The sequence below is a fragment of the Monodelphis domestica genome, chromosome 1 (assembly GCF_027887165.1).
Source record: "Monodelphis domestica isolate mMonDom1 chromosome 1, mMonDom1.pri, whole genome shotgun sequence".
NCBI lineage: Eukaryota > Metazoa > Chordata > Mammalia > Didelphimorphia > Didelphidae > Monodelphis > Monodelphis domestica.
Window position 1 is genome coordinate 263251937 of NC_077227.1, and position 26767 is coordinate 263278703.

Below are 26767 nucleotides of genomic sequence, written 5' to 3' on the forward strand. Positions count from 1 at the left end.
CTAATGACTAATATGGGCTTTCCAAAATGAACTAACCAATCAGCTTTGTAATTGGTTAACTGTTTCTAAAATAAGGTCTATGTGATGTTATGTCTTGTGATCTTGTATGGAAGTATTCATTTTGTTATAAAAACCAGGTCTCAGCCTCTGGGCGCTGTCTCTTGCCAGGGTCCAACAATGTAATACATGCAAGAGAACACTTTTATTGGAGGATTTGGCTCTCTTCCAATAAAATCTGACTTTCTACCTTGACTTGGAGAAATTTGTCTTTTTGACTTTATTTACCTCAATTGCCTATATGGAGTCTGTAGGTTTCTATTTCACAACAATTCTGTATATACCTTGCTTTGTATATTTTTCTTTGCATATTGTCTACCCCATTAGATTGTAAGCTCCCTGAGGGCAAGGACTATCTCTTGGCCTTTTTTATATCTCCAGAGCTTAACACAATGCCTGGCAGATAATGGGTACTTAATAAATGTTTATCAAATTGTATTATTGTATGTACAGCTATTCTTTGATGCTCAACATTCCCTTTTATTAAGTAGTATTAATAAATTAATATATATATAATTAATATAAAAACAACAAAAACCTATCCCATGTTAATTCATATTGTACATTGAGAACTTTTATTATTGTCCTCTTTGGGGAGAATCCTTCCATTTATTTGTGAGTCATAATTAGCAATGTCCCCAAGATTCTAGGGAAGGAGAGTAAGTCAGTGAGAGTGAGGAAAATAAGTTCCCCCTCTTACCAGGGGCAAGCTTTTCAGTACTGAAACCTGTTCACAACCCAAAGTGGCTGTGTTGAGTAAAGGATTGAGAGGGTTGAGCTCCCTAGCCCTGCAAGAGTCAGCTAGACACTGAACAGATAAGTAAACTGAGGCTCGGGAAGATTGTGATTTGACCCAAGTCACAAAGGTAAATCAACTGCAGTGTAAAAATTGAGAAGCTGTAGTTTGCATATTGTAAGATTTTTTGGGGGGGTGGGGGTCGTTGGAGGTTTGGAACTGAGGTCGGGGTTGTGCTTTTATTTTTTTTAATTGGAGTCTTACAGGAGGATGTGGGGCAGAAAATTGTCCTAATGCTTAGATAACAGGGGCCTCCATTTACATAAGTTAAAGTACTACTTTCTTTTATAAATAATCTTAATGATACCTTTTACCCCCCTTCACCCTCAATTCTTGATTTAACCTTTTGCTTAACTAATTTGTTTTTTTTCTTTTTCTTTCTTTTTCTTTTTTTAGTTAACAGGAACTTATTTTCTCTCCCTCATCTATTGAGGGTACGGGGGAAACTATGTTAACAAACATGCAGTTCTTCCCTTGCAACAAAAACTAAAAATAAATAACAGTTCAGCAAAAGCCAATCTCGGTTTTTCTCTGAGTATTGTATCTTCCTTAAAATTATATTTCAGATATTACTATGGTGATTTGAGTATAGACCGAATATCTTAGTATGTCTGTGCTCCGGCCTAATTTTGAAAATTAACTTATGTGCAGCAGGATGCAAAAGACAAGGAATTTCAGCAAATGCTCACTTAGAAAAATGTAGAAGGGGGCGGGGCAGGCTTCAATCATTTCCCCCATACCAGAAAAGGAGAGCCTTCGCTGGAGAGTTTACGTCACTCAATCTTTGGCCAATCTCGCTCAAGACTCCTGCGGGAATCCCGCCTATGATTCGCAGACCCGAACCTTTGGCCCGCCTCTCTCGAGCACTGGGAGGCGGGGCTGGGCTCAAGTGCCGCGGGCGGGCTCAGTCGGATTGAGGCAGGGCTGAGCTCTAGTGCCACGGGCGGGCTCAGTCAGATAGAGGCAGCAGGGGGAAAATGGCGGCTGCAGGGCCACAGCGGACATGGAGTGCTGAGCAGCTGCGTAGCGAGGCACTCCCCAAGAAGGATATCATCAAGTTTTTGCAGGACAACGGCTCGGATTCGGTACAGCAGGGAACGGAGGGGGGCAACCTGGGATAGTTGAGGGGAACCCTTCTTTCCTACCCCCACCCCCACGATGACATTGTGTCTTCCGCCTCGTGCTCCTAGGCACGCGCACCTCAACACAGTATTGGGAAGGGAGCGGGGGATTACCCCCCTCCCGCCCCCATATACCGGAACTGGAAATTTATGTTTTAATCTCCATCCCTGCGGAGAAGTCCTGCCCCCTGGGGCGGAGGGAAGATGGAAGGGGACGGTGGAGACAGTGTGCACCAGCCTGGTTGGGGAGGCGCGAGAGCAGAGCCCGAGGGGGATTGTGGGACCTAGGCTTCCCTCCTTCCCGGTTACCAGTCCCTTTGGGTTCTGGGTGGTGCACTCGCCTTCTCATCTTTTTTCCTTTAGTTCGGTTTTCAAATTTTGATGAACCCCGTTTAACGGAATCTTAATTCGTGAAAGGAGCTGGTGAGAATGGGGTCGGTGGGTCTCTTTCCTGCGTCCAGGGGCCAGTTTTGCCCCATGTCCTTTCTTTAAAGGCGCCCTTGGCTTCCTAAGGCTAATTCCAAATTTGTAACTATCTGTTATAGTTAAATGTTCCCGCAAAGAATCGAGGTGCCTGAAGGTGGTGGGGTTTTTTACATTTTGCATTTATATTGATAACTATTTCAGTATAATGGGTTTCCTTTGCACTCCATGCCTTTAAAAGCATTATTCAGAGAAGGCGTCGATTGGCTTCACCAAACTCCCAGAAAGGGTATATGATATAAAAAAAGGTTCAACCAGTTCCCAATTTCGGTTATACTCAGATGATCTGCATAAGAAAGAGGTTACTTAAACTAGGGTCCATGAATTTTTTTTAAAGGAAATGAGAACTTTCAGTATAATAAGCTTCCTATACATTTTATTTTATACATTTAAAAGCATTATTCCAAGGAGGTGTCCATGACACAAAAAAGTTTTAAAACTTCTGTCCTAAGGACAAACTTTTAACAGTGTGAATTCAATTTACTCCTCTTTCCCTTTGAAAAGCCATTTTGATCAATATTGCCCCCACTAGGTGATTATATGACTATCTCTCTCTTACTCCAACTTTTACTGCCTAATAAGTAATTATAAAATATGTAGTCTCCAGAGAATTTTAATCATAACCTCAGTTATACTCAGATTCTCTGCATAGAACAAGGGTACCAGAACTTGGTGATTTAGGGTTGGGTTTTTTTTTTAATTTAACTTTAAATATAATGTTTCCTTTGTATTCCTATGCATTTGTAAGCAGCATTCTGAGAGGGGGTCTATTGGCTTCTCCGGACCGGGGCGGGGCGGGGGGGGGGGCCGCCGAGGAGTGGGGGGCGTCTGTGCATGATTCAAAAAAGGTTAAGCCAGTTCCAACCTGGATTATGCTAAAATTCTATGCATAAAACACAACATTCTGATTGGTTCCTGAATTTTTCTTTTCTTTTTGAAATTTTAAAATAAATTTTAGTATAATGGGATTCCTTCGTATTTTATTTATTTTATGCATTTAAAAGCATTTTTTTTGAGGAGTCCATAGGATTCATCACATGTAAAGGACCCCCTCTCCTAAGGCCAGTTCCTTATTCTCTCTTATTAACCTCAGTTATTCAGGTGCTATGCATAGAAGAAAATTGAAAGTAATCCTTTTGTAAAGATGAAAAATATTCAAATGATAGATTACAAAATGACTTCCTAAAAAAGAGATAGTCTCCTTTTAGATACAGAAAAGGATAATAAAAATTCGTGATGAGCCAAAGACCTAGATTAAAACAGAGAAAGAATTGAGTAGGAGAAAGTGAGTTATTTTAATTAAATTCTGTTTTCCAAATTAACCAAATTCCATTTTCTTCAGACCACCCATGCTACCCCTAGTTGAAATGGTAAGAAAAAAGAAAACTTCTAACAAATATATTCAGCTAATTAGTACATTAAGGAAATAATTTAAAGATTAGTACACAGTTGTGAGATGAGGAAAGAGAAATTAATTTTTTACCTATCTAAATTAAAATTGTATTATTAATATTTCTAGATTTTCTACTTTTTTGATAGAATTTCTGACTAGTACAAGTGAATTATAGCCAATTTTTTAGTTAAAATACTCTTGCACTGTACCAAAACCAGTAGTGCTAATATAATTCTGTAATTCTTTTGCTTTTCAATAAATGTCTATAATTTTAACATTAACCTTTTTATTAAAAAAATTACTCTGTGGGTAGCACCATGGGTAAACATTATAGATAAATTTTAATATCCCTGTCGTATACACTTTATTTCAGGTCCACAAGTATTTATCAAGTGCCTATTCTGCCAAGCACTGAGCTTCTTTTGGGGAGGGGAAAACAATATATATATACAGATAAGTATATAGAAAATATTTAAAATTAAGCATAAAGTAATTTGTGGTATTGAGGAAAATTAGGAAACAACTTCTTGTAGCAAGTGCTTCACTTTGAAGGAGGCTCGGATTCCAAGAGAGTTAAGTGTGGAGAGAGCATCTTGTAAAGGCATCCCTTGCTTGGGGAAATTATTATGTGTAACTTTATTCTCAATAGTTTCTTGCAGAACATAAATTACTTGGAAACATAAAAAATGTGGCCAAGACAGCAAACAAGGATCATTTAGTCACAGCCTACAACCACCTTTTTGAAAGTAAGGTAAGTGTCTCCACCTTCTATATTCAAATTATTATCTTTTGCATTTTTTTCTTTAAGAATTATATAGACATGTGTTTCCATCTATATATGTACAAATATATTAGAGCTATAATTAGATTTTATGTATATATTGGTGTTTGTTAAATAGATGTATATCTGCTGAAAGTTTGATTTCTAATAACATAAAATGAGATGTTGGGTACCAAGGCACTTTGAGAATCTAGGTATTAAGTAGATGTCATTATCACAATACTGAAATAGTAAGGTGTTTTTTGTTTTTGTTTTTTACAGTTTAGTGTTGTGGGAAGAGTGCTAGATTAGAGTAGAAGTATATACATTTGAATCCTGGCTCTGATATTTATCATAGGAATCTCATTGAACTTTGGGTAGTTGATACTTTAACATTAAAGCATTAAATAAATGTGATGTTATCATCACATGATAGGACACTTGAATTCAAGTTCTGCCTCTGGATATATACGGGTTATGTGGCAATAGGCAAATCAGGTAACTTTTCAGTTTCCTAGACAACTCTCTAAGATGAAATATTGTAGACCAGTTACAGATTTGTATTGGTTCTGAACAAAAAATTACCATGATGAAATCAAGGCTCCTCTGTTTCAAGCAAAATTTTAACCTTAGTCTATTTAAAAAAACTTTTTTAATCTAACTGGTTTCCCTTGTTCTCTTTCAGTGTGTGTATGTTGTTGTTTTTCATTTAAAATTATTCCAAGAATGATTTTAGTTCGTAGTCCATAGGTTTTATCAGACTGCCAAAGGAGTCCATTACATGGAATAGATTACCCTCCATTTTAATGAGTCTGCAAATGTTATATATATTCAGATTCTGGTAGCTACAAACGTCTCAGAAAATACGGTTCATATTGTTAACTGTAAAATAAACAGGTCTAGCAGAAGGGATTCCTTTTTTTTTATTCTTCCAGGAACCATGTAGTATACAGATATGTTTTCCACCCCTTTCAACTCCTAACCCAGGGCCTTATTCCCAAGAACATACTCAGGGTTAGAACTATTTGATTTTTGTCATTTTAGTACAGCAGGCAATTGAATGTTTATTGATTTATGTCGATTGTCAATTTGTTTTACAGAAATGATTTTGGGTATGATAATATATAACAGGTCTAGAGGTAAAATCCAAAGGTGAATTGACAAAAAGAATGTTATTACAGTGTTATGATTTGAGTTAGGTTAAAATGTAATCTGGTCTGGGCAGTATTATAAGGGATGCATTTGTACAACTGAATCAGGGAAATATCCTTAAGGTTGTTTTTTGGTTCTTATTTGAAGTGTTATTTGGAGAATTCACTCATGATTTATCCAAATAAAAACATTCAGAATGATTCCTTTTATTTTTATATTCCTTAGGCCAATTATTTTATCTTAAATTCTATATATTCATGTCACAGATATTCATTTGTCATAGAGGCCAGATTTACTTTTCATGAAAACAATTTTCTTTATAGCGTTTCAAAGGTACTGAGAGTGTTGCCAAAGTGACAGAGCAAGTGAAAAGTGTGAAGCTTGATGAAGAGAAATCCAAAGAAGTCAAACCTGAAGAGACTTTAGATGAGGTCTGTAGAATTTCATAAAATGTTTTGCAACTTAATTTTTGCTTTTGTGTGTAAATTTTAGTAGTATTTTTTACTTAATGGAATCTGGAAATCCAACCATGGATTACTCTTATTTCCCATTCTGGGTCGTTATTTTCAGATTTTTTTTAGCCACGAAATTCTGTATGTAAATTGAAATAGAGTTTAGGGAAATTCTCCTTCCTTGACTAAATCTATTTGTAAAATTTCTGGGACTTAGGTGATGGAGATATTTAGACATCCTTGGACCTTTCATACCTAGGTTGACATCCAGAAAAAAAAAATCTCTTGTCCATCTCAAATGTCATTCTTTTCCCATTTGATTTTTATTCCCATCATTCAATTATAATTGTTTATTCCAAGGTTACCAGTGGCTCTTTCTCATTCCTTGGCTTTCTTGACTTCTGAAGTATTTGATGCTGTTTAAATAACACTTCTAAGGTGGGGGGTGGGGATATAGTTTTCCTGGCATTAGTCTCTCCTGATTCTTTGAATATTTGGATTCTCATCTTGTCTCCCCACCTCTGCATGGATGTGCCTGCTGTCCTAAATCCTCTTCTCCTTTTGTGATCTTGTTCATTCCCTGCTTTCAGTTGTTTACAAAGAGACCCCCAAATCTTCTTACTGAATTCATTGCTCTTCTGAGTACCAGTTCTTTCACCAAAATTTCCTGCTTCATCTCTCCTCAATGCCATATCAAACTCAACAAGACTAAAGAAAAATTCCTTTTCCTCTTGAAACTCATTTATTTTCCTGTATCTGACAGGATACTATTGTCATTTGGGTTTCCTGTATTTGCAACTTTGAACCATTCCATGGGGGGAGGAGGGGGAAGTAAAACAATTTTTTCTAAAAACTCAAACGGTTCTGAAAATTAACCAGTTTACTGAGCACATAAATACAAAGTGCTCACTATTGTGCTGTGAACAAGTAAAAGTCTTCATTATAGGGGGATAACTGGTCTAAATGTGAGAAAGATAAAAACAAAATACATTTTAGGAACTTAGAATAATAAGTGAAATTTAGGGAAGGTTACACAAGAGGAAAATATGGTTTAAAAAGAGGACGAAAGGCTAGAAGAGGAGATATAGTTGATTCTGAGATTCGAGTTGGGATGAAGGATCTCTGACTCAGAGTTGGACTTGGAGGAGAGACTGGAGACAGACACCCAGACTTATTTTCATTTAGAATTAATTGAACCAGGCCTAGAAACAGGTGGTCCTGGGATCAAATTTGTCCTCAAACACTTCCAAGCTATATGACCTTGGGCAGGCCACTTAACTCTGATTACCTAGCCCTTGCCACTCACTCTCCTGTCTTAGAATTCATACTGAGACAGAAGGTGAGGGTTTTGGGGGTGGGGTGGGGATGGGGACAGTAATCCTGCCTGCAGAACTGAAAAAATGCTATTAAATATGCAAGGAAAACAGAACTGAGAAACCTCTGTTAGGAAGCTATTTACAGTGGTGAGGTCCTAGATTTCTGGTTGTGAGTGGTGAAAAGGAAGGTGAAATTCAGAAATATAGAAATAGAATGAACATTTGGCAGTTGATTAGATAAGCAGTGTCTGAATTTCCAGCCAAATCTTCTTAGAAAAGGAAAACATTGCTTTTTGAATAGAATCTATTCTTGGAAATGTTGCTTTGAAAAACCCTCTTTGTAAATACCAAGCATATAAAAGTACTTTACATCCCAAACTTATGAAAAGGCATCCTCTATTTCTCCTATACCATCACCACCACCCTCACCCCCCAGAAGTTTTTGGTTCAGACTTCTCAAATTACACTTCTAACAGAAGAAGACACTACAAGGATGCAGTATGACAACCATCCTGATCCTCAGGATATTTGGAAGTTAGCTTTTCTTAAAGGTTTGAAATTCAGTGCACAGTCATTTTAAAGTATAACATGTAGAACATTCTTTACACAAAAAGCAAATTAAAGGATGATTATTTGATATAAGCTGAGTATTTTTAATAGTTAATCAAATTTGAGTTATGGGCAATTGGAATCAAAGCTATTAAAGGTGGCATACATTTGGGTAAATATTAGTATCTATGGTTTAACTCACTTTAATCTTAAGAATGTTAAGAACAGTTGAGAAATTTCTTTGGATTATGGAAAACACAGTTTCAACTTATTACAAAACTTTTACCAGCAATTCTTGTCTTGGTTTTCTTTCTTTTTAAACCCTTACCTTGGCTTGAATGCTGTATATTGGTTCCAAGGCAGAAGAGTAGTAAAGGCTAGGCAATGAGGGTCAAGTGAATTACCCAGTATCTCACATCTGGGAAGTGTCTGAGGTCATATTTGAACCTAAGGCCTCTCATCTCTAGGTTTGGCTCTCAATCCACTGAGCTATCCAACTGCCCCCTCTTGGTTTTCTTTTGCTTTAAGTTACTTGGAAAGTAAACATTTAATAAATATTTGCATTGATGGGCTTAAAAAGTTCGTTCAAGAATATAGTAATAGTTATGAAATGAAACCAACTCAAATCAAGTTTTAATTTTAAATGTTCTTTTGGCATGCAAAAAAAGGAAATAAATGACCCCAATATAACTGACTTGAAAAGGGTGATGTTGAACTAGTTTTAATAACGTGGTTTGATTCAAAACATTTTAAATAGTGATAATTCTAATTATTTAAAGTGAAATTAATATACTTTTATCCAGTTCCTTCTGGAATCTAATATTCATTTAGCAAACTTTTTGACTTAAAAATCGCTATAGGTGATTTTTTGTTGGGGGAGGGGGGTAGAAGTAACAATTGTGTGTATTCCTCTTTTATTTAGGGGCCACCAAAATATACAAAATCTATTCTTAAGAAGGGAGATAAAACTAACTTTCCCAAAAAAGGAGATGTTGTTCATTGCTGGTACACTGGAACTTTACAGGATGGAACTGTTTTTGATACTAATATTCAAACTAGTAAGTCTGCATGTAAATGAGTATGTGGTTTAATCCAAAGACATTGTGATCATTTGTTTGTAAATTGGAGGGGGGTTGGGGGGATCCTATCCATTTGGCTTTATCCACTTTCAGTCTCCCCAAGTTTTTCTACCTTACTACTTTGGAAGAAGATACTACTATAGGGACAACGTGTGGGGCGGGATTTGTCCACATCAAAAAAATTTCATGTACCCCCCATTCGTTAAGAAAATACAAGACAAAAAATTACTATGAATTTAAAAAACTTTTAATGACATTAATCTTATCCGCATCTATATACAGTTTTTAAATTGTAATACATAAGTCATGCTGCATTTTTTATTGGAACTAAGGTTTAAAAAATGCCAATGTTTGGTACATGTGGATCTGAAGACCCCTGTAATGATTTTGCTGTTTCTCTTTACATTTTAAGTCTTCCCCACCCCCAGGTTGGGACCCACCAGTTTACTTCAAACTTCTCTGAATTTGCAGTCAAGAAACCTAGATTTTAGCCCAGACAAAATCAACCTTTGGTCTCCAAATTTCTTTTCCTTGTTTTTAAATGAATCTAAAAATCAGCACTTCTATACAGGCTATATTTGGGAGAAGAAAATTAGATAATTACATGAAAATGCTTTGTAACCAAAAAGCACTATATAAATATACGCTGTCTTATTAACAAGTCTTTTTCACTGGCTGACTAAAAGCTTTTAATAGCACTGTGCCTTCACAGTTGATATCAACAAAGTAATTCAAAATCTGAGTAGAAATGAGAGAACTCTTTAATTCTCCAGCCTTGAATGATGCAGCATTATAGGGCCTGAAATAAGTTTCATTCAAGCCTAACAGAATGGGGGGAAAAAAACAAACAAATAAAGCTTGAACATTTAAAGCAGAATTCTGTCATCTGATTTTTTGGCTTTTACTTTGTTTTATACTACCAAAAAACCTGCATAGTGACATCAGCAAGAATGTAATTGGTTACTGTCTATTGTTTAAATAAAAAAATCAAGTTCTCAAAAAATAGATCATCTTAAAATTGTATTACAGGTGCAAAGAAGAAAAAGAATGCTAAGCCTCTAAGTTTTAAAGTTGGAGTGGGTAAAGTTATCAGAGGAGTAAGTATTTGCATTTCTGTCCTATGGAAGGCATTGTGCTAGGTCCTATCAAAGACAAAGTCATTCTTACCCTTAATAGCCCTACACTTTCAAATCTAGAATAATTCTTTTATCTTTTTTACTAGTAAGTAGTAAATCCTGGGATGACCAGTGAAATATTTCTAAAAATTTTAATTTTTAGTTTGCATTCCAGACAATTACATTTAACTTTTAAGATGATGAACTTGGATTTGTCTTCTTGTTACTGATAATTCTTGTTAATTTATCTTTTAGGGCCTTAAACCTAAGAGACAAAAAGTTTTCATGTAGCTTACTGGTAGCAAAGTTATGGAAAGTGTTGAGCCAGGAAGACACAGATTACAATTTTGATTTCTCTGAAATGAGATGATTTGGACTTGATGACCTCTAAGGTCCCTTACATACTTTGTAGGAACAATACAAGAATCATGTGGAATTCTGATACTTTGATAAGGACAAGTCTCAATTCCTTTATTAATTGAGACTTTCTGAAGTCATGGAATTGGCTCTCAGAGTACAGCATCTCATATTAAGTGAGGGACAAGGCAACTTTCAAATTCTGTTGAGTCAGGTTTTCATTCAAATACTTCCACTGTAAATGCTCAAAATATCAGCTAGCAGTATAGAAACCTTAGGAACTAATTAAAGGTTATTAAAAATAAAATATTTTAAGAATTATGCACAAAACCAAATATAGTAGGAATTCTTTCCAGGACTGGGGTGTTAATTTTAGTGATTTGACAGTTCCATTCTTTATAAATGTATCCTTTTCACAGATGAAAAGGATGTGTGTATACATATTATGCTTCTTAATCAGCTTTTCAGTTGATCACCAGAGTTTGAGGTGAATTTTGTAAACTAGACTTTTTAGCACATAACCTTCACCTGCTTACATTTCTGCTGCTTTTATTGACCTCTTGAATGCTATGGGAACTCAATTTTATCACTTGTATGATATTCACTTAAAAGCTAATGAAGGATTAATTCCATGTGCTTTTCCATAAGCTTTTATATATTGCAATTCTGACATGCAAAAAACCTCACAAGGATATAAATGTTTAGACGAGTGTTATAAAAAAATAAGCCTTGGTAAAAGTAGACTTGATTTATTTAAAATAAGGGTAATGGGTTCATAAAGAAATAGTGATCTCCTAGAATGTTTCAACTTGCTTAGATGAATTTCTATGTAGTTTCTACCTAAATTTTCCTATTTTATCATACTTTTCTATGTTTTCACTTTTAGTGGGATGAAGCACTCTTAACAATGAGTAAAGGAGAAAAGGCTCGCCTGGAGATTGAGCCTGAATGGGCTTATGGCAAGAAAGGACAACCTGATGCAAAGTATCCTTTCTGCTTTCAAATGGGAAAGAGAAACCCAACCTCCTTGGTATTGACATTCATTCATAGCATATTCATCTCTCTAATAATAGCAACCTTTTGAAGAAGTTGCTTGCTGAGTAGACAGTGGTGATGCCATACATAAATCATCCCTCTCTGAAGTACTGTCTCATTTTGCAAACTTTAAAGTGCTCTTCTCCTTTTACTCACTTAGGTGTGTAGGAAAGGACTTGTACAGGTAGTTTATTAGGATTACCTGGCATATAGGGGAATACCACTGTGTTCTCCTTGGCCTAACACCTCCAGAAAGTGTTGTGACAAATATGCCACTGAAAATGGGGCCTGTTTTCTAAAGGTACTTTGCCCAACATGCCCTCTAAAAAGTGAAATTCTTCAGTTTGAAGTATTCACTATATTGTGATACCCCAAAAATCTTTTCAGAACAGAATACAAAGTAGCTTTATTCTGATCCATATAGATCGGGGATTCAATAGATCCTTTCTTTTTTAGCCTTGGACTATTGTGATATATTTATTTAACCTTAACTTCCCAAACAGAATTCCACCAAACGCAAAACTCAATTTTGAAGTGGAATTAGTAGACATCGATTGAAGTTTTTAGTACTTAAGGAGCTACGTCTACCTGTGGCCTTGTCTATACTTGAAGAACTGACCTTATTTCCAAGAATATGTCCCTCAAGTTGGATTTGGATGTATTTTTGAAAAGGCTATGTAAAAGGTTGATTGGGGTTCAGTTTTCTATTATTTAATAGTCATATTGTAAATAGAAAATCCTGAATACAAACAAATACATTAACAATTGTGGATGGCTCATTGAATTTAATGGGGCTATATAGCTATATATATGCCTATAGGCTATATATATGCCTAAGATTCTCTCAAGTGTCTTAAATTTTTAGATTTTACTTAACTAGAAATTCAATAGTTGCTCTCATTTGACTTAAAACCTAATAAAATGTTAATTTTGTCAGAACACAAAGTTTCAGCAGCACATATGTTTAAACTCAAATGCTTTTGTTGTAGTAATAACTCCTTAGTAATGTTCCTTAGATCATGACTAATGGGTCTCTTGCTAGATGTAAATAATACACCCAATGAAAGATTTTTGAGTCCACAGCACTAGTTAGTGGCTAAAGAGTTTGGGATCTTGGTTTAAGTCCTCCTGAGTATGAGCAAGGCAAACCCTCTTTAGACCTGTATTAAAATAACGATTATGCAAGGAGCAGAGTTTTTTGGCATTTAAAATAAAATGAATAAAGAATATTAAAATGTGTCTTACCCAGCTTGTTGCCTGCTTTAAATTGGCACAAGTTCAATTTCTAAAACATAGTTTTTTTTTAAAAAAAATCAATTCATAAGCAATTGTAATAGAAGTCCTTGTTTTATTACGAAAATGAAAACGATCAGTTCGATCAAAAAAGTCTGCTCACAAGTTATACATGAATATTCTAAGTACAAAAATCTACCTGAAACACCATATTTTTAAAATATGATTTTCATTTTTTAAGGGATATTTTGACATTTCATCACTTACTGAATATCCATATAAGGATTAGATCTTTTTAGATTTCTGAGTAAATGTAACATCACAACAAGGACAGTTAGAACAAAGACACAATCCTTTTCAGAGTGTAATACTTGAAAGTCTGAACTCTTTTTTGATAGATGAGGTGAAGACATTTTAATAATCAGCCCTTTATATATATATATATGGATATATATATATATTCAAAATTACTTGCTATACTGACATGACTTTCAGTCAGTTTTTTTTTTCTTAAGGCTACAAGACTTGGTTCCAAATGTGTTGAGAATTCTAGACCACTTAATGCAAAATTTAAGAAAAAAAAATTCTCCAGTAAAAAGTAAGAAATAGCATTTGTTATTAGCTTTTAAGTGAAATATTGTCCCAATTACTAAGTAAATCAAGTTACATGTGAACAGGGAAGACAAGTTATCAAATATTATCAAATTTTGCTGTTTATACCCCTCATTTTAAAAAAAAAGTGTGCGTTCCCCTCAACTCCCAACAATACCAATTATGAAGTTAAAATACTTTTTTCCATCAGGTAGGTGGGGGAGGATAATACTGTCCATAATTCCAGGGATTCTGGTAATTGTACTGTAAAGAAAAAACAAAATTATCAGGGCTATCTTGTTACTTTAATCAGAAAAACTTGTTATTCACCAAAATTCATGAAGTCCAAAAGAAAGTAGGAATCTAATTTTAATTTCATTTCAGTAATCGACAAACAAATACATTGACAAAACTAGCTATACTTCCTTATAAAAATCTGAAACAGTTGCCAAAGAAAGCCTATAACTTATCAGGAATAGCATCTAGTAATGTGTGGAAAAGGCTAGCTGGAAGACTGGACTGGAAGTTTTAAAAACTCCTCTGACCCTTAAAATGACTCATGGAACAAGTTACAATCTTCTTAGTTCCCAACCAACTCAAAGACATATACAAATGGTTACAATTTGCATTAATTAGATCAGTTCCACACTGACAAAAATATAGATCAAAACAAGAATTTACTGACTAGCACCCTAACTTACTACATGTTGGGCACTGCATCATGTTATCCTTTTATTAGAAGACAAATAAACCTAAATGAACCTTTCTCTTAGGAGAAATATTCTGATGCCCATATACCTCACATAGAGCCAAGTGTTGAGAGGAAAAGATGAAAAGGTTGAGAGAAATTTTTTAAGCCCCAAGGCTGATTTATACACTTACTTGATACCAGGCACTATAATTATATGCAGCTTGGTTAGCTTGGATATCTCCATCAATCATCTGAGTAGATGCTAAACTTGCATCTTCTGTGTGTACTTTTTTTTCATCTGGCTCTTCTGCCCTATTAAGAAAAATAAAAAGAATTTAGTATTGGAGTTTTGGGGTTTTTTTTTGAAACCTTTATCTTCCATCTTAGAATCCATAGCATATATTAGTTCTAATGCAAAAAAATTAGTTCAGATTAGCCAATAGGATGACTTGACCAGGATCACATAGAAAGTATCTGAGCCCAAAACTGAATCCAGGACCTCCCACCTATCTGCTCCTAGTCAAGTTTTAAAAACCACACCCGTGTCCTTCAAACCAGTTTGAAACAGTTAATGAAGGAACAATAAGGCTCTTATTCTCACTGATGAATTCTGGTATCAATGTAACTTTATTATACTTTGCAATTTTTTTTTTAACCTTACCTTCCACCTTATGATGTATAGGCTATGTATAGGTTCTAAGGCAGAAGAGCAGTAAGGGCTAGGCAATGGGGGTTAAGTGACTTGCCCAGGGCCACATAGGAAGTGTCTGAGGTCATATTTGAACACAGGACCTACCATCAAGACCCAGCACTCATGTACCTTTTTAAAAACTTTCTATATTCAAAAAAATTATTTCTGAGCTAAAAAAGCATGTGGGACATTTTCATATAACATATTCCTAACTTAAGATTTATATATTCACAAGATCACAGATTTAAGAGTTTGAAGAAGCCTCTTTGATCTTACATACCCATTTTCAGCTTTCCTTTTTAAAGAGTCTTGTTCCTTTAAGAGTATTTGATGTTCATCATAAGCATCCAGAAGCCTGAATGGACGGAAAAGATGCCTTACGATTTTTCCCATAAATTAAACTAAAAATTATTTTTTTTTCATAAAAACTGTTTGCTCTTTCAAAAATAAAGTCTTTAAGCTTTGTAATAGTAATAAGTTTGTTTTGTAGTTAAAAGAAAAAACCTATAATATTAAATGAAAACAAAAGTTTTACAATTTGAATACTTTAACTCCCTGACATCAAGCTGTCAGTTCTTTAAAATTTTATGAACTTTTATATTTCTATGAAAGTGTTTTTTCCCAAAAGACAAAACGTTATTAAGTTGTTAACATAAGATACAGTGGAATGCCCAAACATCAGTTTGTATTATGTATTAAATCTATATTATTATTTTTTTTAAACCCTTACCTTCTGTCTTAGAGTAAATACTATATATTGGCTCCAAGGCAGAAGAGTAGTAATGGGGGTCAAGTGACTTGCCTAGGGTCACACAGCTGGGAAGTGTCTGAGGCCAGATTTGAACCTAGGACCTCCCGTCTCTAGGCCTGGTTCTCGATCCACTGAGCTACCCAGCTTCCCCCAATCTATATTATTTTTAACAGGATTTTGGGCACTTAAAACTTTTTTCTATATGAATGGAGACTATTTAATAACAAAGAGAAATCCTACCTTAAATCCTTAATTTCCATGATTAAAGTTACTCTTAAGACTTGTGCCTCAAGACCAAAAAAAAATCCAAAATCATGATGAATAATCATAAAAATAAGCTATATTTGTAACATAATGGTGCAAGATGTAAATAGGAAAAAAATTTTAACCAAGTTTTTAAAAACTGTACTATTTCTTGAAAAATGTGAACTGGACAATAATGATGTTATGTTTCATTTCCTTAAGTTCCGATTCTTGTGACTCCAATTCTTAAAAGAATTTTCTAGCAAAGTAGAAACTGGCAGGTTCTACTATACTGGAGAGGCTTTGAGTTAAGCCCTTCATTCCAAATTTTCTATTTCGTGAGGATCAGCTAGCCAATTACAGAAAAGATCTCCCAACAACCATGTTAGGTGATGAATTATTTGGAAAACATATAAAAAGAAGATAAAAATTTCTGAGCCCTCTTTTATTCATTTGCTATGAAAGCAAGCTTTATCAAGGAAATTGGGTTCTCAGGGTCTCAATTCACTCATCTGTAAAAATGGCAGTTAAGCTGGTACAAAAAGATTTCTGGAAAGGAGGAAATAATTCTAAGGAACAAAATTTTTAGAACATCTATAAACACTAGCTATTGGCAGACTCTTGAGAACCCATGAGTCTTGAGTCTGTCCAAATGTTTAACCTCTCCTTAACAAATTGCCTCCCTCAACAGAATCTTAATAAACTGGATTTTAGCCCTTAACTTGCAATTGTCTTTATGGTGATTTTTCTCAAAATTTCCTCATGATTACTGAAATAAAAGATGGACAATGATCCACTGAAATAATGTTTCCTGTTGCCTTTTAATTCATTAGAAAAACCACCTCTGCCAAACAAAGCCTTTTTTTGCCTTTATGAGAATCTCTGAATCATTCTTATATTCAACAAGTTACTTTTGTCTTTCAATTTTTTTGAAATTTTTTTAATGTGATTATCCCTCTGGATGTTCCTGTTAATAAGATGATATTATGCTGAAAGCATGAGACCCCTTGAAAGAGGAGAGGTGTCAAAATGAACAGCCTTTCTGAGCCCCATGTGGCACCTGACTGCAAATTAAACCAGATTAATATGTAACTGGTAAAATACTTAACAAAGTAAATGAAAATACAATAAAAAATAGAAAAAAATTTTGATTATCTTCAGTTCAAGCCATAATTAGTAAACATAAAACTGATATTTTTTAAATCAAGAAGATCTATAATCAAAATAATTTAGAAATTTTCTCCAGCAATATAGCCCATCACTATCTAGCCATCATGCACAACTGCTGTTCATGTTTTCCTGAAAGTTCACCAGAGTGGTAACACCAGTGTGATATGTAGAATTTTCCCTCAATTTCTCCTCACATTCTAAGGGCACCTGTGGAGCTCTCTGGCTGCCCACCTCATTTTCTATCCCATCCTCATTTTCTTACAAGAATATCTTTTACTCCTGTTTTTCTTCAGGGGCTCCCCATGGACTATCTTTTTGCAACCTACTCATGGTCTTTGTGTGATTGATGTTCATTTTTAGTTCTTTTGAGGGATGTTGTATTCCATATCCTGTTGCCATTTGCCAACCCTGAGAGAATGTTGGTGTTAAAAAGATGGACTTTCATGGGAAGCTTGGGGTTATGAAAAGAGCTTTGTGAATTTGCAAAGGCAGTACAGCAATATACATAGCAGCCTTCTCTCCTCACATTCAATTCTAGCCCTGATTCACTGTCCATCTGGACAATTTGCCCCATATGCACATGGTGATAGGTGAGCTCTAAGGGTTGAGCAAACTAATGTTTGTAGGAATCTGGGCAATAGACAGTCTTCATCCCCTTGGTCTTTGCTCTGTGGATGGTCAAGCTAGGTTTGTTTGAAGAGTCTCTTCAAAGTTCTGGGACTTGATGGAGTTGATATATTGGTATCTACAAGCCAGAGCATGTGAAGAATAATCTCTCCATCCACAGGGTGGCCCTCATCACCTCCACTGCAGTGCAGAATGATTTTGGCAAGCCTGCATCTTATATCTCTCTTTTAGGCCTTGTCAAATATTTATGATCAGAAAGTCATTCAACAGGGTTTTTTTCTGTTAGAAAGTGTAAATGTCATAGTCATAGTCATAGGCTGGGAGAACCTTGTAAAGCAGCATTTTTGTCCTTCCAAACAAACGACCAGAGTGATTATGTGCAGTCTTGTGTTCTCTTCGACTAACTGTGAAATGGTATGGATTTGAGTCTGCTATTCTCTACCAATACACTCATCAAGGATGGCCTCAGATTCATGGAAGAAGTCTTTGAATGCCCTTTTTAGTGATATTAAAGCCTGATTTTCTCTATACCTTATGAATGTCTGTCTCCTTAAATACTTTTTGTATCCCTCAGTCGTCAAAAATGGGTGAAAGTAGAATAATCAACATCAGTTCTCCACTTCCTATTTTTGATGGTCTAATATTAGTTTAAATAAGGTTAAGATTAAATTTTTTCAATGGTACATCATCTTGCTCTCATTTTCATCTTTTTAAAAATACTAAGTCTAATGAGTAGATTTCTGACTAGTCAACTAACTCAGAAATAATGCCACATCAATAACAAGTTTTTCCCCCTCAGTATTAAATATATCTATCTCTTCCTTTACAGTGTTGTCACCATTTCCAATGCTTACTAGTTTTTTTTTGTTTATTTTTAAGAAAGTTCATAATTACAGTGAAATGTGCCTTTCTGCTCTTTCCTTAACTATTCTATTTTTGAAAGAAATGGGAAAATTTGGAAGAAGATAATTTGTGGGGGGAAAGAGATAAGGATGTTTTGTACATGTTGAATTTAGATGCCCCATATATAGCTACTGGTGTAGAACTAGAGCTCAAAATTCTGACTTGGGCAAAAAAGAATAGATATGGGAGTCTCTTGCATAGAGATATGACAATTAACCCTTTGGAACTAATGAGGTCACAAAGATAGTATAAAAGCAAGAGAGAAAAAGAGGGTTCAAGACAGAACTTTGAAGTATACCCATGGTAAAAAGTTATGGATAAGGGTGATGGGACTGACAAATATAAAATTGATTTGGGCCTAGAATAAAAGACAGCATGTCTGAACAAGATTACTCTTTCAAGCTGCTACAAGGCTGGAAATCAAGAAATACTACTTCTATGAAAAATAGGGCACCAAAAGGACCACATAAAGACACAAAGTAGGCACAGCATATAACAACACAGAATTGCAATGAAAAAAAAAAACAATAAAACTGAAAGATGTCACATATATATAAACTGTGAAGGGGAGATTGGAATGCAAAAACAAATTAAAAAAAAAAAAGATATACTACGCACAGGGCCTAAAGACAGACCCTTGGCACATTAGGCATAGCCCACATTTTTATCATTTATAGGAAACTAGAAAGGAATTACAAAGCAGAATGGCATAGCAATACATGGAAATCTGGATTGTACTTAAAGAGAACTTGAGTTGGACTCATGGCTGTGCTAACTTATTCTTATGAAATCTTGATAAACTAACTCAATCATCTCTGGGCCTATTCCTTATCAGTAAAATAAGTACTGGACAAAAAAATCTTAGTAATGTTTTAATCTGTTAAAGCTAGATAGGATTTATGCTTAAAACCGCACTAAAAATCTGTGGTATTCTCTATTACAACAGTCCCTTTGAGCTCAACTAAGGCATTTTTATTAGAGTATTCCTTTAAAATGTAAATTTTGAAGCAAAATAAAACTCAGATTTTGGTCAAAATATTATTTTTCCCAACTTTCTTCTTTTTATGAATTCAAAACATCAGTCAACATAATGAACATTTTTATATACAAAGAACATAAACAAGGGTCTGTATACAAAACTATCAATCTGTTTAAATTTTTTCTTTTTAAAGTATTAAAAATACCACAATTGTACCAACACTGCTTTTCATTTGAACTTCCTTCTGATATGTTTCATGAATATCTTTCATTCTTTGCTTCTCTAATTACATTAAGCCCCAAACCCCAATGTATTTTTTTTAAAGCAATGAGATTTGGGAGGGGGAACAAATTGTGTTACAGAGTAAATCCTGGCAAAAGACGTCCCTGGACCAATGAAATCTAAAATGTTCTGCAATCCAGAAGGGGCTCTGAGAATGTAAATAACTTGTTCCTGAGTTTTACAATGTGTATCACATTCAGAGCTCCTAAATCCATGGCACTTCTCCACCTACTGTGTTGTGCTTTTTTTAAATATAAAACCCTTAAGACAGAAGTTTTCAGTTCCAAGGCAGAAAAGCATAAGGCCTAGGCATTACTGGGGTTAAGTGACTTTCCCAGGATCTCCTGTCTCCAGACTAGCTCTCTACCACTGAACCATCTAGCTGCCCATTGTGCTACTTTTAAGATTTCATTTTAAAATCAAAAAGCTCCTTATATAAGTACTGCATTTTCTTTCAAGATACCTCAAAGATTCGTTAAGACCAGGTTCTAATTACTAATTACTCTATTGCTAGAAGAGCTTAAAAATTATTAAATACAGTCTCTCCTCACTACAATATTCCCTATTATATGGGTATTAGAATAAGCCCTCACTCATTGTTTCAAACTTCAAGTGGCTCCCCATTGTCCTCAAAACTCTTAAAATGGACTTTTAAAGGCCTTACTATAAGTAAATGTGGCCACTGCATGTAAATAATTTAATCTCCCATTCATCAACCAAATAAGCCTTTCACTCTAGCCAGGCTTGTTTCCTTAATAGCCATAATAGCCATGCAATTTCTAAATTGATTCTTACCTCTTTCTAATATGGAATAATATTTCTTCCTTCTACCCCAATGTCCCATTAAAGCACCTTTAAAATACAATAAGGGGGACTAAGTTCATGTTTCTTTCACTGACTGTTCCAGGGCACTTTTCCTATTTTGGCTCATAAGTATAATAAATAAAAACAAAATAAAATTTGTTAAACTCTTTCATGCATGTATTATCTGTCCAAAGTGGGTGCAATTTTTCATATTTGTATTGCTTTTATCTCTTCTCAGGATCTTAAAGTACTGAACAGAGAGGAAGCATTTAGTATTTTCCTTAAAGTTTCCTCACAATTAAAAAAGCACAGTTCTCACTGAAAATTATTAACATGAAGAAAGCCATGGAAATAAGATGACATCCAGTAACTACGCTTCATCGCAATTTCCAAGTACGATGACGAGAACTACCAAAATATTCTTCCAAGGCTCCTAAAATCCTTTAGTTAAAAGCTTTAATCAGGACACCTAGGTGGCACTGTGGTTAGGATGCCTGGCCTTGAGTTAGGAAGACTCTTCTTCCTGAGTTCGAATCTAACCTTGGACAATGTGTGAAACTGATTCCTTTTTAAAAATCACATTATCCTCAATTTCCTCACCTGCAAAATGAGCTAGAGAAGGAAACAGCAAACCACTTCAGTATCTTTACAAAGAAATACCAAAAGGGTCATCACAAAGAGTTCTAATAAAGCAAACTGATATATTACACTTGCCTTTTTCCTCATTAACATTAATGTATACAAAATTGATGATCAGGAACTCTTTTTGCTGAATTGAAAGTAAAATAATTTTTGAAAGACTTTAGTGAAAGAACTGGCATTTAAGAAATTGAAGATTCAGAATAACTTTAGAGTCAAATAATATCTTCAAATGAAAAGGAGAAGTACAAACGGGGAAAAGGGAGAATAAGAGTATCCAAGTAAGACAGTGGTCCATATTCCCTTAATTAAGGTATACAATCCACATATGAATTTTTAAGGGCATAGAAATTTTTAAAGAAACAAAATTATCATTTGACAAATTGCTTGGCTTTAGTGTAGAGGATTTTTTCATATTTAATTTAGACAGAAAAATATTAACTATATAGACTTCTGAATATTTTTAAAAGTTCACTCATTCATCTTTCAAGTGAATAGCAGATTTAATGTCTTACTTGTTCACATCAGAACCAAAATCTTCTAGAAACTCCACTTTTCTCTGAGAAAATGTAATTCTCATTTTAATAGGCAAAGAACCATGTATTGCCTTGTCAAAACAGGTGAGAATATTGTCTTCATTTTGTTTGAGGTCTCCACTATATTCCATTTCAAGTAAATTGAGGTATAATTTTGTGTTCTCCTATACAAAATGAAATACAAATAATATTAATTGCCTAAAAACAAAGAACAGAGCTTAAAAACATTAAAAAAATAGAATAGCAACTGTTATAGAAATACATTATTACAAAATTATATAAATAATATATAAAAATGGGGAGGGGGAGTCAAGAGCACCTAAATACACAAAAAATTAAGCTCAATACAATGCTATGTCACGGGAAACAAGGGGAGCAAGCAGACTACTCACAAGCATGAGTCTCAGAAAAGACCTGTGTAGGAACTGATGCTTAAGTTCTAAGAAATGATTTTTTAAATGCCAGGGAATCAGTTTACATTTTCTCCATGAGAAAATTAATAAAGGATCCATAGGACTTTATCAAGTAGAAGATGAAATTGTTAGAATAATGCTTTATGCACATGGGCAGCTTTAAAGAAAATTGTTTAGAGAGAAAAGAACAGAGGTAGGGAGAATATTCAAGATGCTACTACAATAGTCCAAGCATAGGGTCTGGACTGAAGCAGGAAAAACAAAACAAAAAAACAAGTTCCCATTCTCCAGAAATATTCAAAATTATGTAACGTAGCAAAAAGTGTTCCATGTTTAAAAAAAATCAGCATACAGTCATAAGAAATATGAAACATATAACTACTGATATATTTAGTATATATTTTTAACAAATGGTCTCAATGGATGTTTTTGCTTTTAAAACAATAACTATTCGTTTTGCTCTCAAATATTTAAGAATAGGCAAACGTATATTATCCCATGCCAGGCTACACTTTCATTTTTAAATTCAATTCCTCCATAAATTGAATTAATATTAACATGTAAGATATTAACATAGGGGTATGAGTAACATGAATTTTAATATCAATCAGATCTTTAATTTAATTGGCATAGGAAACTCCAGCCGTGAAGGGTGAATTAACTTGGGGTCAGAGAACAAGAATAACTAAGGTAGGAGGTCAAACCCAGATATTCTTGTCATTAGCTCTCTAACCATTTATTTTCATGATGCCTCCACCCCCTTTATATTTGATTAATGCTTAAAAGAATGGCAACATCAGCTTAGAGGGACTGGTGTCTTCATGTAGTAATAAAATATATTACATACAGACCAAACCTGTCATCACTGTTGCCAAAATAGTAAAGCATCTGCTTATTTGTCTATATTTCATAATCTCAAATGTATAAAACACATACTTTATCTCTCTCAATGGCTTCCAAGAGCACTTTCCTTGATTTTGGAAGGTTCTTCTGTATCTTGAAAAGATGTCGAGCTAGTTTTATAGCATAAAATGAGGATTCATTATTTGATTTGGCATTCTTAACAGCATCCTGAAGCAACTGCTCAGCTTCTTCCATGTTTCCATGCCGTCGTTCTAAACTTACTCTTCTCAAACGAACCATGGCCAATCCTAAAACACATTCTTCAAATGTTCTCAGAATGCTCCTTGCTTCATTAATATTACCTAAAAGTAGTAAATAAATATTTAATATTTTTTAAATGCCTTCTCCCACAACCTTCCCATTCTTTTGATTTGATTTTGGAATTTTTACTTTAAATTATAAATAAAATTACAACTGTTACAAATTCTTACCCTGCTGTTCTTCAAAAGCAGCCCATAGCATGTGAACCATGGGTTTCTTTGGAAGATGTATAGTACAAGCCCTGCTGTAGACATGTCTCACTCCTTCGATACTATGGTTTTCCATGTACTTGGCATACTACACACAGAAACAGAGTAAACACTGAATAATTTATGACTGAGTAGGCCATTAAATACATTTCAGAACAATAAAATTCTATTTTTAAACCCATTCAGCACCTTTATTGAACCACTAGACTAGTTTCTGTAAGGAAGGACGAAGAGAGGCAACGAGGTTGGCATATGCAGCAGTCAAATCTGGTTGCAAGCAGACCATCTCCTAATGCAACAGATATAGTTACATGAACAACATTCGACAGAGGTACAAAAAAGGTTAGTCACTAGATCAATGTTTGTAATCTATTAAAATTCATTAATATGTTATTTTCTCACCTTAATCCAAAAGTCCTCATAGAGGGCACATGATATGACACATCTTTCAAAGAGAACCACAACACGTTCATGAGTCCCATTTTCAATTTCAAATTCTAAGTATTCTTTCCAATTTTTCAGTTGTGCTTTTTCCAATGGTTTCACATGGAAATAAGGTCTTTTAATCTGAAATTTAAAAAACAGCATGGCAGTGCAAATATGCCAATATTATATAACACAGAAATATCAAATGTGGATTTAATAATATAACTCAAATGCTAGTCTAATGTCTAAAGATATTTCTTGATCTAACATCCTATTGGGAATTTTTTGTTTTACTTATATCCTTTGTAATGAGTACAGAACCTATGAGGCACATAGTGTTTATCACATTCATTTAAAAATGAATATTCATCTAAAACTACTCATGAACTTTCAAGCAGCATTTAATAATTATGATCTAGCTCCACATGAGTACTAATGGATTCAAGAAATGAAATAACATGATTTTTATGTTAATTCAATTTAACTCAGGATTCTAAGAATTCTAATAAATTCTTGACTTATGGTATCTTCTGGAATTCAAATAAATTATTTTAATGACTTAAATCTAGGATAGATAGTTCAGTTAGAAAAGCATACATTGTCTTTAAATATTTCCTAGTTAAGGGGGCAGCTGGTTGGCTCAGTGGATTGAGAGCCAGTCCTAGAGACAGGAGGTCCTATATATATATATATATTTCCTAGTTAAACAAGCACAAACATAGAAACAAAGTCAAGTTTTAATACAGCATATATACTTCAAGTTTTTCTACTTACACCTTCTTCAAAGGTCCATCTTTTGCTAACTTCATGCTCATTATAATTAAACATTTCTTGATGAATCTCAATAATTCTATGTCTCATGTTTTCTATTTCAGTGATTAGCTTAGAAGAAAAAAAAGTGTTAAAAAAATTAGTTACATATCAAAAGATTTCACGTTATACCAGCTTGTTTTAATCTCAGAATTATAGTTATATATATTATTTTCTTTATTTAGAAATAGTACCAATGTTAAAATCATCTTTAATGGGATTTTTTCATTATTAAAAAACCAAAAACATTTTTTATTTCTTGAGGTTTCTAGGTTGCATACTATTATCAAAATATTCCTTTGCTAAATTCTAAGAATGTGGAAATAGGTCTTGATCAACGACACATGTAAAAGCTAGTGGAATTGTGCATCAGATAAGGGAGGGGAGTGACAGAAAGGGAGGGAAAGAACATGAATCATGTAACCATGGCAAAATATTCTAATGTTAATTAAATAAAATTTTCCAAATTAAGGGAAAAAAAGAAATTTCATTGCTAGTTATCTTTAGAAGTTAAAATTTAGCTTCTATGCAGAATTAACAAAATTTCAATTAATAGATTACACAAATTACACATAAGTAAAACAGGTTGAGCTGAGTCACTATTTCCCTTCCAGAGAAGGAAACACCCATTAATTAAACCCCTTTCCAAACAGAAATGGGGCAATTTATAATTCAATACATCATATCAGCAATGTAGGCCATGAAAGTAGAATTTATCATATACTAAGCAAGAAACTTTGCCATTTTAATTACCTTTGCGGGGTCTGTTATATCTTCAATTCCAGATGGTAAATCATCACCAGGGGGACCATCATCACCACTGTGTCCATTTACAGAAGCCAGTTCTCTTCGAAGCTGAATAAACTGCTCACTACTTAAAAGATCTCGAGGCAAGTTATTCTGTACATGTTCTTTAAACCTACAAGATGCAATTTATATAGATATAAACATTTAGAAGACTCAGTCCATCTTACTCTTTTAGAAAAAACATCCATTGATTTTTTAATGTTCCCGAATTTAAAAGCAAGAAATAAGATCTGATATAACCTGAATCTACTCAGGGGAAGTTTTCATAACAAACTGATCCACTATCAGAGAAAACAACATAATGTTATTTATACTAGTTCAACTCAAAAACAAAATTGCACAGTATGACCAAGATTTGTATAAATGCTATAAATCAAACATGAATTTAATTTCACTTTATTGTGCACTTTTGAAAATATTCCATCTACTATTGAGAGTCAGGTTTAGAAATGGAAGGCCCTATGATTCTAAGACGGAAAAATTTTTTAAAACTTAACTCACTAAATTGGGCTTTTTCTTTAGAAAGCAATAATTGAGTCAGCTGAAGAATTTTTTTAAATGCTTAAAGCTATTAATTTACAATTTAGAAGTGAATACATTCCTTGAGGAAAGGCAATTGGAATAAATGTTTTTCTATGCTCCCTGAAATTAATGTCAAATCAAAACCATAAGAGTGGATTTATATCATAAAATAATCAAATAATTACTACATATAAATGCTGTGTGTGTTTGTACACACACTGATGTGCATACTACACAAAAATCTTTAGGTAAAGAACATGTGTTTTACGTACAGATTTCTATCGAAATGGCACAACTTGTTTGATGTTTGCCAACCAATAATTCTGTTCTACTAAATATAATTCAAAACTTATACCATAATTTCCTTGCAGTGAGGGCAAACACTACTTCTCAATGATTTGTTGATATCAATCCTATAATTCTTCAATAAAAATTGCATTTTACAGGTTTATTCAGCAAAATAGATAATGCATTTATTCGTACTTTCTCTCTGACTCTCCATATTTACATGTCACAAAATTGACCAGGGAAGGGGACTCAAGAGAAGAAAGGAAAGTTAGATGAAACTGTGTATATGTAATGTATCTGTATAGATATAAATACATTCAAAA

At 34.1% G+C, this 26767-nt stretch overlaps 2 protein-coding genes and 1 non-coding gene across 7 annotated transcripts in view; 1 reads left to right on the top strand and 2 right to left on the bottom strand.

The window, feature by feature from the left end:
- Positions 1 to 1707: 1707 nt before the first annotated feature.
- Positions 1708 to 12604, top strand: FKBP3 (FKBP prolyl isomerase 3). The gene is made up of 7 exons (XM_001368718.5): positions 1708 to 1938; positions 4500 to 4601; positions 6086 to 6193; positions 9002 to 9137; positions 10188 to 10255; positions 11517 to 11614; positions 12169 to 12604. The coding sequence occupies exons 1-7, from the start codon at positions 1831 to 1833 to the stop codon at positions 12221 to 12223; spliced, it is 675 nt and encodes a 224-aa protein (XP_001368755.1). The 5' UTR covers positions 1708 to 1830; the 3' UTR covers positions 12224 to 12604.
- PRPF39 (pre-mRNA processing factor 39) overlaps positions 9384 to 26767 on the bottom strand; it is a 41861-nt gene continuing 24477 nt past the window's right edge. For all 5 annotated transcript variants that reach the window (XM_001368750.5, XM_007472926.2, XM_007472925.3 and 2 more), the window contains 9 exons: positions 25581 to 25746; positions 24792 to 24899; positions 23994 to 24158; positions 23553 to 23679; positions 23155 to 23423; positions 21785 to 21969; positions 15152 to 15226; positions 14372 to 14492; positions 9384 to 13753 (listed from right to left, as the gene is read on the bottom strand). In XM_001368750.5, the coding sequence (XP_001368787.2) occupies positions 13697 to 13753; positions 14372 to 14492; positions 15152 to 15226; positions 21785 to 21969; positions 23155 to 23423; positions 23553 to 23679; positions 23994 to 24158; positions 24792 to 24899; positions 25581 to 25746 (1273 nt within the window). In that variant the 3' untranslated portion in view covers positions 9384 to 13696. The remainder of the gene's footprint in view (positions 13754 to 14371; positions 14493 to 15151; positions 15227 to 21784; positions 21970 to 23154; positions 23424 to 23552; positions 23680 to 23993; positions 24159 to 24791; positions 24900 to 25580; positions 25747 to 26767) is intronic.
- On the bottom strand, positions 23007 to 23092 carry LOC130456790 (small nucleolar RNA SNORD127). Its single transcript, XR_008915823.1, has one exon. It is a non-coding gene; the product is annotated as a small nucleolar RNA SNORD127 (small nucleolar RNA).

Excerpts from the sequence above, each read along its gene's own strand:
- FKBP3 (XM_001368718.5), top strand. The coding sequence starts at position 1,831 with ATGGCGGCTGCAGGGCCACAGCGGACATGGAGTGCTGAGCAGCTGCGT. Across the intron at positions 1,939-4,499 it reads AGGACAACGGCTCGGATTCG|TTTCTTGCAGAACATAAATT; the intron begins GTACAGCAGGGA and ends TATTCTCAATAG. Across the intron at positions 6,194-9,001 it reads CTGAAGAGACTTTAGATGAG|GGGCCACCAAAATATACAAA; the intron begins GTCTGTAGAATT and ends TCTTTTATTTAG.